Source organism: Fulmarus glacialis, unplaced genomic scaffold, assembly GCF_000690835.1.
Source record: "Fulmarus glacialis isolate BGI_N327 unplaced genomic scaffold, ASM69083v1 scaffold3382, whole genome shotgun sequence".
NCBI lineage: Eukaryota > Metazoa > Chordata > Aves > Procellariiformes > Procellariidae > Fulmarus > Fulmarus glacialis.
Window position 1 is genome coordinate 7,293 of NW_009195763.1, and position 18,574 is coordinate 25,866.

Consider the following 18,574-nt stretch of genomic DNA (forward strand, 5'->3'; position numbering starts at 1 on the left):
ACACAATGAAATAAAAGGCTTAGGAGGTTTTTTTTTCATTAAAATTCCAGGTTTTATCATACTTCACAGTACATAGAGTGTCATGAGAAAACACAGAATGTAATTTCTGAAGACTGAAATAAAATGATTGTATGAAAGTTCTGCATAAGACTTGAAATTCAGGAATGAATAGGTTTTGCTACAGTAGTATCAAAGAAGAAACCGGGCACTTAACCTTTATATATCCAGTTCTGAGACTGTCAGTTTGTATTTCGCAGTTTGTACAACAAACTAATTCCCATGGACTTGCCTGTTTTTCAAAAAACTTCCAAGTTCCTTAATTGCTCTAACAAATTTTAGTCATTTGTTCTAAACTCATTTAAAGTGGGACTTGACAGAACTTAAAAACATGTTGAAATGCTCTATTGATTCAGTAAGGTTTCACTTCCTATTAGTTTTGCAGCTGTCACCATTTCATTTCTAACCCACTTAGATTAAAGAAGGCACATGAGTACCAGTTACTTAGATATGTCCTGAGCAAGGTCACATGTTTCAAGCTGATTAAAGTGCTTGTGTCGGGATGCTAGAGACTGGGTGTTCCCAAAACAACAATGCAGTTTGCCTACAACATTATTTATTTCTTTTTGTCTGTGGAAGGGCTGTTCTTTGTCTGTTGGGAATAAGGCTGAAAGAGCGTTGCAGCACAGCTAGTACAGCTGACCAAGCTTTTCCCTGGTTCTCAAAGGAAAGTGAAAGGGGTAAAAAATAGACCAATTTGGATTGTGTCACAAAAATGGCCTCTCACATAACCTTTCGCCAGCAAGGCTTGGCTCAAATAGACAAGGCGGCAGCCAGCATTCTGGGAGTTTCTTGGTAGAGCCTGTGTTGGGGCAATTCTTTAAAATATTTCTTACAATATGTCAGATAAACAGTGAATCATTCCTTGATTCGTCTGAGACTTTGTTTTCAGTTATGAAAAAAAAACCACTATAAATTGTGCATGCCCAGTAGGTCAGGTCAGAAGATAGATATCTTTGTATTTCTTTCTGAAAAATGCTTTGATCCGTTTTTCTTTTTCCTCTTTGAAGGTGTTCTGACAGCACCTCTTTCTTTGGTTCTAAAAGGTTGCCCTCACAGTGATTTGAATGAACCAGTATCTCTATAAGATAACAAACGTTGGAGAACTTAGTGGAAGCATTGCTTACATTATCACATTATTCCCTTAGTGTACATCTTTTGGGAAACTGGTAAGCCAGCATTATTCCCTGACTCTGCTGTAGTTCACATATGGGAAGACGCTTTTCCACATGCTGCTTTACAGTATGGGACATAATTGTATATGTGGCAAAACATTTTTGGACTTTTAACTTCAAAATATTTTTTTTTGAAACTTTTTTAATGATGTGGCTAGCAATGAAGAGGAGGAACAGGATGGAGGAGGATGAGGAAGTCATAAACGGTCTTTCTGTAGCATTTAGGATTTCAGTGGTGTTCAATAACTCCCTACTATTGACATGCTTATTTGTGCTAGGCAGCAGTAATTAAAATTTCAATTTATTTTTACGGCAGCCCAATCCAGTACTCTGGCACTCAATGCAGGCCATATTCAGCAAAAATAAATATAAGTAGCGTAAAAGTAAATCACATTCGTACTTACATGACCATGATGAAATGGGAAATTCTCTGTTTGTCTTAAGGTACCAACCTCCAGCTTGCTTGCTCTCCTATGAGGCATGAAAGTCCCATATACAGGTACGGACCTGAGGATGGGATTGCTTCTCAACAGCCTTTGTGCCAGCTCGCTCCCAGCCCACATGTGACGGTGAGCCAACAGGCAGAAGTGAAGCTCTGCCCATCCTCACACCCAAGGGGCGAGCACACAGGCTGCAGCAAGGTAGGAGGTAGGCAGTGTAATTGCACTAATGCAGTGCTGTCGCAGAGCTAATTTGCTATGCCTGGCATCATGCACCATGCGCATGTTGCAACCGTGTGGCACTGCACTCCAGGAGCCTCCTGGCTCAGGCTTGGAGACAACATAGGTGGCTAGGCCAGGCTGATGGTTAACGGCAGGCCCATAGGCAGCACTGAATTGCCCCATGTTTGATGCAGGGTATGTATGAATCAGCTACTTTGTGTTTTTCTGTGTAAAATAACACTGGGCATCTGACCATCACCACTGCGTCCACCAACGCAGGCTGGGTCAGTTCTGGTTAAAACACCCAAAGGGCCGGCAGTGACTCCAGATGTGACCTGCACAACGCAAGTGCTTTGCCCGGCTCCCCCATTGCGGTGCAGGCTGCTGGGGTGGGAGTGGGGCATTTCTTCCTCCTTCCTCCCCTGCCCTCCCCTCCGCCTGTAACCAGGGTATTTTGTCAGCCTCCATTTAATACAAATACTTCTCCCTTGGCTGTTTCCCAAACTCGAACGAGTGCACTAATTTCCTCAACCAAGGGCTTGTCTAAACAACAGTGTTTTGCCTCCTTTAACGAGTGTTGTTCAAGTGCTAAATCCCCCTAATCCTCATGGAGTAACATTAGTACAAACACTGCCATTCGGGACGCAATATCTGCTTTAAAGCGCCTCTCAAGGACTGTGTACCAGCATCCAGGGTAGCATGGAATTAAAGAGCAGTAGGTTAAGCTTGCAGTGGTTGTGGGACATGTAACCCGTTTTAAAAAGCAAACCAGTCTGTGATGGTTTTATAGAAACTTAAATACTTGGGGGGGAAGAAGTTGATGGTAGGACAGTTGACGTCCAAACATACGTCAAGCTATTTATTATTTCCTGATAGATTTCTTGTCCTAGTGGGCTGAAAGTGGTCAGGATGTTTGGTGACGTCTTGCTGGTATAGAGTGACTTGGTCCTTTTCCTGACCCGTATCCTTTCCTGAGGCCTGCAGTGTTGTAGAGGTTGCTCCTGTGCAGGACAGTTATTATAAACTATATTTTCCTGCTAAGATATTAAAGGCCTTGTCTACACCAGAGCACCTCTACTGGAGTAATTACGTTGGTAGAGCCTCCAAGCGCTATAGCAACCGTTCCCTCAGCCTACTTCACACAGCCTCTGCGTCTGAGGAAACTGTGGCGAAGCAAGGCGTCCGTAACTATGTCCGCAGCAGGGGTTCTGCAAACACAGGCGTCTCGGTCGTGCGGTGTTGTATTCCCTCACACCTCTTGCTGAGCCTGTGCTCTTAGGAGTAGCTTGGGGAGCTCCCCCCGCCCCAGCCCCAGGGTGCATATTACCCTCTGCTGTGCTGGCAAAATTGTGGGTCTGCACAAGATTTCTGGTGCTTTATTCCCTCCCTCTCTTATTCATTATTTGCTTCGGATCACCGCCCTCCTTACAACTGTCCACAGAGTCATCTCCTTGGAAACGGCAGAACTTGTTTATGTGACAGTAATAAGGAAACTAATTGATGCGTAGCAGCTGCAGGCATGCAAGGGAGCCATGTTCCACCAGAGGATGTTGGAAAAGCGAGTCTCCGCTTATGCTCACTGACGAAAGGTTAGATGGCGTGAGTAAAAGCCACCTTCTTCCTCTTGGGTTTCCAAAGTTGCCTTACCCTGTTCACAGCAGCGGTAGGAAGCTTGTTGCTTGCGCATATGTGTATTTTTATAGACTTTGTTAGTCTTTTTTATCACCAACCTGTAGAGGTTGAGAAGTGATGGGAAAATTGGTAAGTCTTGCTTATTTCTTGTTTTGTGGAATACTGTGCTGGTGCACTGTGCCATGCCAGGCCCATCTCCTCTCCTGTCTTGGCCCTGACCCTGCCTATGGCCACAGGACACACATATATTGAGACTTCTGCTGCTCCCTGCTGCGTGCCCTTCGCTGCCGCTGCCACTGCCCCTTGTGCTGTTGGAAATGGCCGATACGCCTGTCTGGCCTAGCCGGCTGTTAAGGTCGGTGGGGTGTCCCTGCGCGGTGTTTCCTGGTCCTCCAGGACGGAGCTGTGGAGGCCGATAAATGGCTTGTGTGGCCATAAACGTGGCAGGGTCACCAGGTGGGACCTCTCGCCAGAGATGGCGGCATGCCTGGCTGCCTGCAGCTGCCGACCCAGCGCCGAGAGCTTGTGGCCTGGGCTCGGGCAGGATGGCAGCAGGGCCCCACAGGGAACTCTCCGGAAAAGGCCTGTGGTGCAAGGGTAGCCTGGGCAGCCCCCCTCTTGCGGGTCTGGGGGGCCATGCCGGTGCTGGGGGGGCCGCCCTGAACTGTGGGATCTGCCCCGGGGGTGTTAGCACACAAAAGCAGCGGTGTCTGGGAGGCCCCAAGCCAAGCAAGCCCTGGCAAGGAGATGCTTATGTCGATGTCTCCGTGATGACAACTTGGAGGAGGAAGGAAGTATTTCCCTGTACCTTTGGCTTAGTGTGTATCTTGAAGAGGCGGTGTGGATGGATGATGATTTTTCTATTTTATACGGCCTTTGAAACAGTGCTGGAAGAGCTGTTCCTGGAAACTTTTTCCATTATTGAAAACTTTCTTCCCCGCCCACCTGGTATGAATGGCTTTTCCTGGGATGTGCTTCATCAGCAGGTTCCAGTCTTGGTTTGGGTTTCTTCCTCCTGTTACTAGATAACCTCTTTTTGGTGACTTGGGAACTAGCATCTGTAAATAGCCTTGCCCAAGTGGGAAGCCTGTTCCAGTTGCACACCCTGTATGTTAAACTCGAGTGATACCATAGTTGTTATATCATTGAACCTTCAAATAAGGTGGTTTTCTATCAGCTGAAGCTATATAGACTCTTCATTTCTTTCACTGTATCAAGTGAAATGCTTGGTACTACTTTGCTAGGTAGCTGCGGTGTGATTTAAAACTTGCTTTAACTTCCTAGAGGTTGTATTAGACTAAAGTACTTTCTGCAAGTTTCACTGTCCATGTCTTGAATATCAAGGAAAATCACTATTTGGCAGGGTGTCAGCTCTCTTCAAATGTGCTTCTGATAAAATAAAGAATGTGAAAGGGTGGGACAGAAAGGGAGTGGAGAAACAGGACTTAATACATACGCTTAATAATGGGGAGAATGCTGGGGATGTTGCATGTTAAATATCCTTCTGTAATCTCAGCGCTAAATGTGGAGAACTATGACTCCATTATCTAATAAAGCCATATGTGAAAAGATAGGCATTAGAGCACTAAGAAGGCTGCAAATGAAATTGGGCTGTAAAACTTGGAATGCTTGCTCTGCAGGGAGCGCTGAGAGGCAGACATGGAAGCCTGTAAAATAGGTAATAGAAAATGTCATTAATCCTTGACTTTTAAAAGGACAAAAATCAGCATAAGTTATTAGAAAGCACCAAGAGAAACCTTAGAAAATTTTGGGTGGTCAAGGAGAGCTATGTTTAGTGTTATGAAAGGCATTGTTTTGGAATTGCATTAAAATACAGGATTCATCTGGGAGTGTGGGGGTTTTTTTTAATTATTATTTTGGTGCATATGATCTGGTTTGATACAAACAGAGCCAGGGACAGCCCTGGCTGTGACATAGTGACAAACTTTGAAAAGTTACATAGTCCGTTGAAGAGCTGATGGCATTAAATAGCTCTCTTTTTACAGGCTATGGATTCTGAATCGAAGAACAGTTTCATAGGAAGCTTTCTTCCGCCACCAGATAAGATGCTTCCTGCAGCCTTTGCTTATATAGAATCGAAGTTGGCAGCTGTTGATGTTGACAGGCCTTCTATCCCCAATAACCAAGGTAAAGCCAAAATATGTCCTTAAAGTGGTCTTTTTAATTGTTCCATCTGAAATCTCTTGAGCAAACTCGCCGTTCTGTTTTACTCAGTTCAATGACTTGCTGCGATTGTCAGACTGACATTGAGACAGGATGTATATGTGTCCTGAGGGAGTAGTCTCCCTGAAGTCATACGTCTGGAATGGAAACTGCTGCAAGTCTTCTAACATCCTTATAAACTTTGGCTTTGAAAATTGTTTAACTTAAAATCGTCAGACTTCCTCTAAAAGCAAAGAAGAATGCTTCAAACTCAGCATAAGCAGTTCATGACTTTAAATACAGCAAAAAAAGATCATTAGTATGGTACACTGATTTGAAATTGGCTTTGCATAGTGCTATTCGACTCCCTCTAGCTTAAAATCGCTTCTAAGGTTTTTTGTGTGGTATGATTCCTTGGGAGAACTTTTGAATAACTCAGACTCTTGGGAAAGTTAGCAGCATGAAAGTTAGTCTGTATGAAATATAGGTCCACTGTGATTGTACTGTGCCTTAACTGATGATTACTCCCTGGAGCTCACAGGACAAATGCTCGGTGGCTTAGCATATCTGGAGAGCTAAGTGAATCACAAGGATACCATACTTGGATTTGCTATCATGGACAACTTCGCAATGTTGCACAGGCATAGCCTGTGTGTGTGTGTGTGATCATTGTTCTTTCATTTAAAGAATCCGTGACTTCTGTAGTAATCTTTTGTCATACAGAGTTTGGGCTTTTGGGATTAAAATATTCAAATTAATGTTATGCAGCTAAGTGTTTAAGTAAGGAAATGTTTGGCATGCCAATAGAAAGATGGAAGAAGTGGTCCCAGTTCATCTTTCTGCTCTCTGGTATATGCTTTTTGCCTTTTTTTTTTTTTTTTAAAGTTTTATTCTAATGGGGCTATGATAAGCTGATCAGAGTTGTTATAGAGCTAGCAATATTTGCTGGGTATTCCTCTACTGAGAGAATTGGTATAGGGAAGCTATCAAGGCTTATAAAATGTCAGAAAAGAAGCTTGACTTGTTACAGAACATGTCTTAAACTTCCACAGGTGTGTATAGTTTTTGGAGAGCTAGTAGACTTTTCCTTGTAGTTGAAATTGCAACTTTTATTTTTGGCATAATTTTGACACATGCTGATTTGAGGCTAAAAGCAAAATCTTGCAGACTTGTTTCTATGGTTTAAAGACTCATCAAATACAAGAAACTAGGCATTGAGTCATTACCTTTTGAAACAATAAAGTTTTTGAAGTGCATCCTCTACTAAAATGCCCCTTTGTATCTGATTTCCCCTCTGTCTTGAGTCTGGTTTTTTTTTTCTTTTAATCTGTCCACACTGGTTGCGTTACACCAAAACTTGTGACCTAACTTGGATACCTGTGTCCCCTGCTTCTGTGTAAACAGAAGTCCCAGGGTTTGTTATTTGCCTCGATTTCTTTGTGTTTGCTACCATTTGGAGTGAAAATAGTTTTGCTCGTAAGACCTGTGCTTTTTACCTCAGTTATGCAGTAAACATGTCCATTTTCTCCCAGATATGGTCTGCGTGTGTTAGTGTACTGCTGGGGAATATAATTCATTGTAGGAGTGATCCTAGGAAGAAAATCTAGGTAGTATTTTGCTGTTTGAAGTGTTTTGTAAAAGTAATAATAATAGGAACTGTTACTTAAGGTGTAACTGTTGCATTGTCTGCTAGCTGTGGTGGCAGCCCTGAAAACTCTTCAAGAAAAGATTCGCCGTCTAGAGTTGGAGAAGGCACAGGCTGAAGATAATCTGTGCAGCCTCTCCATAGCAGCTGCTCAGTATAAGAAAGCCTTAGAGCATGAATCCTACAAAAAGGACACAGCACATCAAGAACTGATGCAACAGAAGAAAGGTATTTCTCTTGAATGATAAGGTGTAGCCGCAGCAACTCCAAGACTGCATAATCCAGGGAGTGTTTGGTTTTTTTGACAAACTGCTAATTAATGCACCCCCCTTTCTTTTTTGCTTCAGAATAGGGGAGGGGCAGGAGCTTGATAATTGTGGATCAAGTTGAGATCTTTTTTTACATGTATTAACCAAGTATTGCATAAACCATAAAGCTATTTTAAAGAATAAGCAGATTTCAGGTGGTGTGTTTAACTCCTACAATAAGCAAGCAGCTGCTTACATGTATAACACTTTTGAAAAAAGTGAGGAGAAGGGAAGAAACCAGATTCTGGTTAGATATCTGCTGATATAAATCAAAGTAACTGCAGTGCTCACACCTTTGGAATTCAAATTAAGGACTAGCTCTGGAAAAACATTTTGATTCTCATGTCATATATATAAAATATATTTTAACCACATGACTTGTTCAGACTAACAAAACTTCTCTTGCATGTTTCGAAGACAGAGAGTTCCTCAATGAGATGACAGACTGGCTAAGTGTGTAACTCCCATTGCTGTACTGAATGTCTTTGTTTCTCTCTGTAGATGTAAGTGTGCAGTTAAATGCAGCACAATCCCGCTGCTCCCTGCTGGAGAAACAGCTGGATTACATGAGGAAAATGGTTTCCAGTGCAGAACTGGAAAAGAAAATGGTTTTAGAACAACAGGTGAAGCCCTTTAGCATACTAACAAAGTAGTGATATAGCTAAAAAGTATAGAAATGTGTAAGATCTGAACTTTTTTATGGCCATCATTTTTCCTCACCCTGCTCAGGGTGGTAGCAAATGGAAGGAATTTACTGTCTGACTGGCTGATGACAGCCGTTCAATGAATTGTATGAAAAGACTCCCTAGGTGGAACTCCTAATGAGCAAAACCATGCTAATACTTGCACATGTGGTAGACAAAAACGCTGCTGGAAACTTAAGTCTTCTTTGTCTGCCTGGTATTTTTCATCACTTTGCAATTTAAAAAATATGAAATTTAAACTAAACACCTTTACTGTAGTGTGTTTGGTTTTTTGCTGTCTGAAACAATTTCAGTCAGCTGCAACTCCATTCTTGCTTACTTTTTTCCAGGCCCAGCTTCAGAAAGAGGAAGATCAGAACCGGTTGGCACTGCATGCAAAACTTGAAAAGCTTGAAATGCTAGAAAAAGTGTGTCTTAAACTAACTGCTACTCAGAGAATTGCAGAAGTAAGCATGCATGGAATGACAGTCTGAAAGTCATTCATTTGATATAATTTGTATGGCATACTGTTAATAGTAGCAAGTTTTGCAAAAGTTACCTCTGTTAAAGCTAAGATCATAAAGCATACCTGACTGAATATCACCTTGGCTTCATTTGCATGAGTCTTTTTTTCAGTCTGGGCTTTAAAAATTCCTACAGTCCTGTTTTATCCCAGATTACAATTGAAAGCTGCTTCAGACCTCTGATTCAGCATGGCAAATTGAAGTGTGACTAATCATTCTTGCCTTCAAATTCAGGACAAGATCAAACACTTAGAAGAAAAGCTTTGTAAGGAAGAGCATCAGCGAAAGCTAATACAAGACAAAACTGCTCAGGTAGACTGAAAAGATTTTATTTAGCTTATTTTTTATGACTGAAGAAAGCTGTTCTCTCTGTCCAAAATACCCTTTCTTTTATTACATTTAAACTCCACATGTTTATTACCCAGGGAGAACTCCTGGAATACTACCTAGACCAGTTATAAACTACGTAGTAGAAAGTTTGCCAGGTGTGTTGCGTATCTCAATCAAGGAAGATTCTACTCGTTTTTTTATTAATGATACAGTTCATCAGCCTCAAAGTTGCCATAAGTGATCTGGGTAGAAAATTAATTTCTAGAGAATCTGCAACTAAATCAGATAACCTTAACTTACAGTAACTAGAATGTGGTCGTGTAAGAAACGTTATACCCCAAGTAGGGTTGGTTATTCTGTTTGTTTTTCTCTTTTTGTTAAGATCTGCTGAAATCTAATACATTGGACTATACATGGAAAAGTCTTTAATCAGTGATACCGTTACATTGCTCATTAAGTGAGAGCTTGAATAATTCATTATTCTGTGAAGCCATAATCAGTTTATTGGGCCACCATCCATCTGAGGAATGAGAGAGGAATATTTGCCGAAGAGAGCAAAATCAAAGATACCTTTTGTTAAAGGGGCAAAGTAGCTTCAGGTATTCCAAATCTCACTTTGCTGAGAAGTAGCAGCCATTTCGAAAGAGAGCAGTTGTGGTGGCATTCCCTTGGGGTGAGGTGGGGGGATGCAGAGCTGAAGAATAATATTGAAAGAACCTAGCCATAAGTGAAGCTGACAGCTTTAATTAATTCATCACTGCTGTCAGTTTTTATACCTCATCCAAGGAATTTCATCAGTCCAGGAAGCTTGAAATAACATGCAGATTGTAGCCCAGGTATCTGACCACCTCCAGAATCCGGCAGAATGACACAGTTGAAAACTTGCAGGTTTTGGGGTTTCTTGCTTAAGCTGCTTGCTGCTGCAGAGCAGAAGGCCTAGTATGGAGATTCTATCTTCTGAGAAACATAGTAAGAATGACTTTCCCAGAGCAGATAGTCTGACTTTAGCAGTAGTATAAACATGTGCTCAAGAAAGGACTTAGATGTAGTAAACTGAGTCCTAAACTAGTATTAGTACCATCTTAGTTCACTGCAGGATCGATTGAGGTCTGTTAGATCTGGGCTGGAAAACACAGGGTGTGGGGTCGTTCACTTCCTTTTGATGACAGAAAAGCCAGAATAATCTCACTTTTGTGATGGACCTCCAGCATTGTTTAGCCAGAACTGCTACACATGCCAAAACAAAGTCCTTGTCCTATGTTTAACTGGGAATGGCTATTATCCTGTTTATCATGGGCCTTTATATCAACTTTGAACTACAGAGCAATCTGAGGATTGTCCAGCAGGTTTGACCTCAATGTTACACAGACAGGCTCAGTTCTCTCTGGCCCCAGATTGTAAAATCCAAATGTTCATATTCTTTGGATTTTATGATTAGATCCCTAGCATGCAGCAGGATTGGCTTATCTCACTTGCTGGTTGCCACAGTGGAAAAATACAGCTGCTGCAGCTGAATATGAAAATGAGGACTTCTAAGACAGAGCTGCAAGATCTGCCTGATACCCTGCCATCCTAGTAATCTGTTCAGTTTTTAAGTGTAGTTTATGCCTTCCAAGCAGGACAGTTAATAGTGCCCTTAATTGGTTCTTATCCATGCATGAAAGAAGGAATTAATTAGACCATGTGATTTCATGCTTCTAATATTACATTAAATGGTTGTTTTATTTTTTTGCTTATTCCTACAGCTTCAAACAGGATTTGAGATAAACAGAATTTTGATGTCTTCAGTAACATCTCAAAATGAACCTAAAAAGGAAAACAGGAAGAAAAAAAAAACTAAGAAGGTAACATGAAAGTTTTTGTTAGCATACTGTTGCTGATAGATTCTGACTCGCACAGAGATAGGAATTTGTGAAAAACGGTGATGTAAGAGGCACTTGATTTGTCTGCTGCACTTTGTTCCATTTCCAAAGTGAAGAACAGTGCTGAATACCGCTTTTTTTTTTCCTTTGGTAATTAAAACTAGGTTAGGACTGGTAGCACCTCACTGGAAAGCTTTCCCTTACCAGCATGAAAATAACCTCTCTTACAGTCTTACTGCCATCCCTCATGTCCTGTCTTAGCTGCCTTTCAGTTTATCTGGCAAAATTAGTTTCCAAAGCAATTTTAACTAGGCATCTTAAAATGGTGTGTTTTGGGGAGATTGCTGAAATCAAGAGAATTCATTTTGCAACACAGGTCAGTCAAAATTTTGCAACTGTGGTTTTGCAAACTTAAGTAAGCAATGTTAAATTTCTTTAATGGCAACCTATTTGTCAAACTATCTGCTAAATGCATCTGGAATGAAATTTACTTGCCTCAGCTGTTGGAAAGTCCTACTTCTTCCACATACAGGAGGGAAATTATTCTTTTTAAACGAGAGGGAAACTGAAATGATGCATTTCACTGCTTGTTTATTTGAATCTTACTTATTAAAAAAAAAAGTTTAAGATTGTGCTGTTGGGTCAGCAGATTGAAATTTCTTGTCTTACTTTTCCTGTCTGTCTTACGGCAGTGGAATTCTACAATGAAGAAAATGCAATTACATGTAAAGGCTGGTGAACTACCTTTTGTGGCTGGGAAGGTAAGTGAAACCAAATGTTCTCGTTAAATTGTCATCTACAGTTTGAATAAGTCTCTTTACTGTAATTGTTAATCAATGCTGTAAACCACTTATTAATTCTGCTTTAAGTCTGTCAGTTCCAGCCATTCTGTTAGTGCAAATGTACAAAGTGTGTTGCATATTATGAAGCATCGCAATCCACGTATCTCGTCACGAAGCCAAGGAGGAGCTACATCTGGGATTTCAGGACGCAGTGCACTTTCAAAATCTGTATCCTCTTGTTCCACATCACCTACTGCCACCAGAAGTCTTTCGGACCTTCTGTTGGCCCTACAAGATGAGCTGGGCCAAATGAGCTTGTGAGTACTCATCCCTGGTGTTATGAGTGAAAGTGACTTCAGTGGTGGCCCTATGAAGCTACAGGTGTGCTGTAGTCGAACCTAGCTTGTTTAAGTGTAGGACTACTTGTTGACAGAATGGCCTGAGCAGGCCTGACTGGTAGGACTTTTCTCATTCAAAAAATTCTTTCTATCCTGGTGTTTAACTGATCTTGCGAGCAAGCAACATGCTCTTCAGCTGGGTTTTTCTGCTTCCACATCCTGTACTTAACTGAGCTGCTACTGAAGTAACAGCTGCAGCAAATGAAAGATCTTTCAGGCCTGTGCTTTTTAGGAAGTTTAAACATATTCCGAGATCTACAGAATAGACCAAGAATGTTCTCCTGGAGAAGGCTGCAAACGTAGTGTTAATGTTCAGTAGGCCGGCAGCATGCAGTCAATCTGAGTGGTAGAATAAGTTTGTACAGCTGTGGCAGGAATAGTCCTGTCACAACATCACAACATGCCTATTACTTTGTCCTCACTCTTTCTGTGTTCTTTCCGTACGTGCGTACCTGATGGGTCTTTGTGCTGAGACAGTCTGGGGTTCATTCCCATTCCTTTTTGATAGCAGGAGAACTTGCCAACCCTGGCAGGGGGTTGTGAAAGAGGGACAGTCTGCTGCCAGAAAATGGGCAGGGTGTGGAAGAAGCTAACGCATTCGATGGGAGTGTATGTATCTTTCTAGCCATGCAAGTAAATGTGGATTACAACTTGTGGTGTTCTTAGGCACCTTCCCATTAATGCAAGCTTGTAGAATTGTGGGCCAAAACTATGTAGCTGGTCATAGTAGACATGTCAACATGATAAGCTGTGGTTTGAACAGAGGAGGATGTGTTGGTTAAACCAGTTAGGGTGTTGGTTAAACCAGTTAGGATGTTGACACTGGTTTGAAATCCTTGATGTGGCAAAATTTAACCTGGCAACCAATCTCTTCTTCAAAAAGCTTTGGCTTACTCATGGCAATTCAAGGACGGGTTTTTTGGGTTTTTTTTTATAGCAACAACCAGTTGCTTCAATTAAACTGTCAAGGAGCAGCAGTTACTGAGAAGTCAGAAAAGAAACCATGACCTTTGTAAAGAGATTATTTGTCTAAGAGAGGGTCTCTGGTTTTGACTAGTTCAGATATCTAGGTATCAAGTAGATCTACACAATTTCTTTTAATTAAGCTGGTTAATTTAATTAACCAGCACACCTCACTGCAAATCTTTTTGAGTAGAATATTTTAATTTGAATTATCTGCCAGAAAAACTGTAACTTAATTGTACTAGTTTAAACTAGTGTATTACACTAAGCTTTCAAAGTCTGCACTGAATTGGGCAGGAAGTGAAAATACCGTACTGCATAGCTGCTGTTCACTTTCCAAATTCTCATTTTGCACACTATTACACATATAATTGTTATGACTGTGGCAAGGGGGAGGAATAAGATGCACATCAGCTACAAATTTGGAATGAGAAAATCAGACCCACTGGAAAACTTTTTCTTTTCTACTGTGAATGTATTCCAGATTACTGTGTATTGTGTGAGGGGGTAGATAATGTTAAATTGCTGTACTCTGGACAAAACGGCTAGCAACTCCTGCAATACACTGAAAGTACTGGAAGAAATCCTGGAAACTATATCATGAATACTTAGTGTGCCATTGTTGTCTTTAATAGTGAGCATCAAGAACTTCTGAAGCAGATACAGGAGACTCAAGACTCCAAAGTTCGTGAAGACCTAGAACAGGAGCTGGATTGCCTTATAAAACAAATGGAGATTAAAGGAGAACAAATATCCAAGCTGAAGAAGCATCAGGCTACTGTAAGAATAAAATGTAAACTCTCTAGCTAGTAACACTCTAGTTGAAAGGCTGCCACAACTCTGCCTCCTATTGTCATTAACTAGAATGTCACTGGAATGCTTAAGCCAGGACGTTACAATATGAGTGATTATAATTAGGCTGCTAGCTCGGTGTTCTTGTACCTCCAATTCCTTCTTTTGATCAAGAAAAAGCGCTTACAGCTGGCAGCTAGGTATGTAAGCTAGTGTGAAAACTTCCTGCCCTGTGGCAGTTCTGCAATACAGAGCTGGGTTGCTCAGTCTGTCACTTCTGCTCACTGTGTTCAGACAAACTGTTGAGATTTCATTCCTTGTGTCCTGTCCCTCTGGGGAATGAGAAAGAAGTTATAATTCCTGTATAGACTGGATTAAATGTTTTTTATATTACTGAAATACTGAAGCTTTTTATTAACCAAATAGTCTGTTGACCACAGCTTCTCCAAAGTCATAGCCAGACAAGCGTTTCAGTTTTGTTTAACCCCTAACCTGTACACATTCTGTCAGTATTTGTTTTAGAGCCATAGATAACAGCGTTTCATACATGCCCATATAAAATCACTCTTCTGTAGATGAATAGCTTAACCCTTTTGTAGCAATTTGGTTTGGAACGTATGATAAAAAATGCAATCCATACTTCTGTCTGGTAGTTTTCTATTCTTCATCTTATGTTTCTAGTCTTCATCTCAGACTCACCTAAGAACTTCGATTATACAGGAAACAAAACAAAAGTCAGTGTGAGACCTTACGAAAGGGGGAGGTGATAGTTAATTTAAATCTGACCAATTTTATTCATGTTCATTCTTTGATAGATTTTACTCTCTCATACCTGTTATTGTCCATGTAATTGCAAGCACAAAGGTGCTCATGTCAAAGTAGAATTCTCAGAGTTGCATGTTAGCAATATGGAAAAAGGACATGGACTGTTGAGTCCTCACTGCCTCTCTTGGCAATGTCAACTGTTTTTTGGATAAATCTCTTAAGTTCTTGAGGAGCCAACAATTATGGTGTTATTCCTTGCCTCAGAATCTTGCTGACTTCATCCTCCAGGAACCTTGGACAATGGACAACAACTGCACCTTTGTTTCTTCCTTTTGCATATCTTTATGGCTACAGTCTGCCTTCATTTTGGGATGATGAGAAGAGGAATAGCAATGTGGTGCAACCTTGTTGTCATCCTTGCCTTTTATCAGGGTGCAGATCTGCTGGCAAGTCATCTGTGCTCTGGTACAGCCTTATCAGAGCACACACCTTAGGGTCATGATGTAAATAGCACATTCTTTGTGTTTGCATGTTTGATTACTGTCCATCATGCCCTGTTGTCAATACATGCCACTTCTGTAACCCTTGGCCTAGATTGTTTTTTCTGGTGCTTTTGCACACAGACATTTCTATTTTTATTTTGTACAGACCAATCTTAATATTTCTGGTGCATATTTCTGCTTTTAGAACCTGTCACGCTAAAAATGCTGTAGTCATCTCTGTGTTTCACAGTTAATAATATGTTCTAGAATGCAATTAAAGTTAATTATTTTTAGAAATGGACTTAAAGCCTAAATTGGCACATGGAATGCTTCCAGCTTAATTTTATCTTCGGGAGTGACCTTTTCATGCCAAGTGCAAGTCAAGACTTCTTATCTGACATTTAAAAAAACATTCTTTAGCAATCAACCCTATTTATTCTGTTTTCCAATTTTGTTATGAGGCTTCAAAGTAAACTGCTTAGATACAGTAACCAATAAACAGTACACATTTTATAGGTTTGTTGGGTTTTTTTTTTTTAGGGTAGTACAATCTGAAATGGAGAAAAACCGTTGTAAATATAAATTGGTAACAGATGATATTCCGTCTCTCTCAAGCAAGCATTTTTACCTTAGGGAGTGATGGGGTTCAGCAACCTATTGAGTGTGGGTGAGGTCAGTTTTCTGTAATGCTTTCTCTGTGGGCGAGGTCAGTTTTCTGTAGTGCTTTCTGTTACAGTGAGACAACTGTATGCAAGAGTAGTAGTTTTTAACTTTTTTTTAATGTCCCTTAGACATCTTTAGTTTGGAGTTTGGTAGAAGTCCAGTAAGCTCTACAGCTGTAGGTCTTCCGAGTATGTAACATTCTAATTAGTAATCTTTCTTCCTAGGTGCAGAAACTAAAGAGAAAAACTCAGAAATTGAAGCAAGGGGCAGCTCATGTCAAACTAAAGTGTGGTGACCAAAAGGAAGCAAAAAAGATTGCAGTCACTGTAAGGGAAAGTATGTCTAAGTCTTGTCCTGGGCAGCAAAGCAGAAGCTCTCTTCAGCTGCTAAAAAATGTGCAGAAACTTCAGTCAACGCTGAAAAAAGATGATATCATGTGGGAACAACAGTTCTGAAGTTTACTGTGTTAGAAGTTTTTTAAGTTGTCTGACAGCTAGCAAATTTTTAATTTCACAAAATACCTTTTAAAAATAAAATAAATATAGCATTTTACATTCTAAACTGTCTACTCACTACTAGGTCAGTTTGTTCACCTCAGAATTAACTTCCATGTCCGGTAGCTATAATTCAACTACACTGACTTGTAATAAAGTGTTTTCATGGATTAATGAAATGCTTACTTGTTAACCTGTCAAATAATTTTTTATACCTTTTTTACACTTAAAATAGTATGCGATCTTTGTTGTCCTGTTGCCCCTGCTGCCAAGGAGATACTTACAGGTTGCTTTTCCAGAATGACTTGGGCTAGTGCTTCTGTTCAAATAAAAACAGTGGGTTTCCTTTTCTCTAATAACTGAAGATTCAGATCATTGCAACTGAGGCAGAAGAAGAGGTACTGTCTGTAATTTATCTACTTTTTCATTATTATTATTATTATTATTGTTATTATTACTCTATGAGCTTTATTGACAGTCTTAATATTAGGGACAGCTAGGGATTGGAAGCACAACCCATGACTTGGTTAAACCACAACAATGTGAGAGTGTTCTTGATAGTGCAGGGAAGGGGCCAGAGACAAAAGCTTGGATGCTTGTCTTCTCATCAACAGAACCAGCTTCTACCACAGTATAAAATAATTGAGCTGTTATAGAGGAGACCTTGGACTGTGTACCAGTACATGTTGTGGAATCCGTGTGCTCATAAAATGCAAGATGGGTCTTTACACTAATGCTGAGTCTACTCTTTTCCATCCCCCACTACGTACCTATGGTAAAAAAAGATGTAACAGTGACTTTGAACCAACACTGGTTATTTAGTTGCAATAAATTCTTGTCTTGAGGTTACTAACTGATACTGATTCTCCTGGGTGTTTGCATATGTCAGGAAAAAATAGCTTCCTAGGGAGGTGTCAGTGAAGTTCTGCTGTAGATCTCTGGTATAAAGAGAATGTAGTGGTCTTCTCAAGCCCCTGTGCAGATATGGATAAAAATTGGAGGCATGCTCTGTTGTCAAGGGTTTTGAATAAAGGCTAGTAACAATGTATGGTCCTAATGGAAATCTGGGTCTTTGGATCATTAAGTTTTGCTCTGGCACTCTTCAAGAGAAAGGATTAGGAAAATTTTCAGACAATTAATTTAAATTTAGAATAAACTGTTACAATCTTTGACAGGAGTTGCATGTGTGAGCTTTTGGGGGTGAGAGGGAGAGTTTATATGTACTAAACATCTTTGTCAGGACTATGGAAGATCAGGTTGTTCAACTGATATTCGGGCATGGGTTTCCTACACTCTCTTAAATTATATAGACATCCTTCTTACTTATGGATTATCTCTGGCTTAGAAAAGCATGTTGCATGCTTAAAAACACTTAAACACAGTTCTCAACATGGTATTTTCCTGGTATAGATAGTGTTTCTGAAGGAGGTTTATGCACTTCTGGACACTGGAATCACTGATACTGGAGACGAAAGAAAAGTAAGCATTTCTGCTATTAACATTTTCAGATTGTAGGTATTCTGCTGCCATGAGATAAGCCTTTGCCATTCCTAGGGGTAGTTAAATAATCTCTAAAGCTCTGTACCCGTGTGTGAGAGAGCAAGTGAGAAGGGCCTCACCAAGCCCTACGGAGCCTAAAGCATTATATTTCATCCGGAGGTCCAGCCCTAGACAAAAACCATCAGGCATTGGACCGGGAGAGAAAAATTGCCAGCAATTTGCCCCAAATGCATAAAAATGGGTAGAAAGGCTTTGCATGGTGGCAGCCATGGGAGTGAGAGCAAGAAGTGCCCTGGGCTTGCAGCTGGGGGCTGAGAGGCCATCACAGCTCCTATAGCTTGGGGTTGCTATAGGGACAGCTGGGCCTGTCCAGGCAGGGAGCCGGCACATCAATCACCCGCTCCCTCTGTGCCTTGACCTGGTATTTTTGTTGACTCCCCCCGGGGAGAGGGGGCCATTTTGGTGCTGGAGCTGGAGAAGGAGGGCCCCGGCTCCTCTCTCGGACAAGGGGCTGCAGTGGAGGACAGCAGCTTTGGGTCGGTCAACCAGGTAGTGGATGGGGCAGTGCTTAAACGATGGAAGCATTGAACAGTCAGTCTTCAAAATGTGCGTGCCGACAGGGGCTGTCCAGTCCCAGAACAAAACTGCTCTCTTTGCCTTTCTGTGGGGCGAGTGGCTGGGGGGGAGGGGGAAA

General features: G+C 41.1%; 1 protein-coding gene across 1 annotated transcript; it reads left to right on the forward strand.

The window, feature by feature from the left end:
- Positions 1–5,535: 5,535 nt before the first annotated feature.
- CEP57L1 (centrosomal protein 57kDa-like 1) lies at positions 5,536–16,341 on the forward strand. The gene is made up of 10 exons (XM_009588179.1): positions 5,536–5,674; positions 7,383–7,562; positions 8,144–8,265; positions 8,676–8,792; positions 9,084–9,161; positions 10,925–11,023; positions 11,734–11,802; positions 11,971–12,140; positions 13,820–13,964; positions 16,111–16,341. Exons 1-10 carry the CDS (start codon positions 5,536–5,538, stop codon positions 16,339–16,341), a joined length of 1,350 nt encoding a protein of 449 aa, XP_009586474.1.
- Positions 16,342–18,574: the final 2,233 nt, after the last annotated feature.

What these genes read in the sequence shown, in the direction of transcription:
- CEP57L1 (XM_009588179.1), top strand. Translation starts at nt 5,536, where the DNA reads ATGGATTCTGAATCGAAGAACAGTTTCATAGGAAGCTTTCTTCCGCCA. An exon ending in CTACTCAGAGAATTGCAGAA is followed by an intron (nt 8,793 to 9,083) that starts GTAAGCATGCAT and finishes CTTCAAATTCAG; the next exon opens with GACAAGATCAAACACTTAGA. An exon ending in TGAAGAAGCATCAGGCTACT is followed by an intron (nt 13,965 to 16,110) that starts GTAAGAATAAAA and finishes CTTTCTTCCTAG; the next exon opens with GTGCAGAAACTAAAGAGAAA.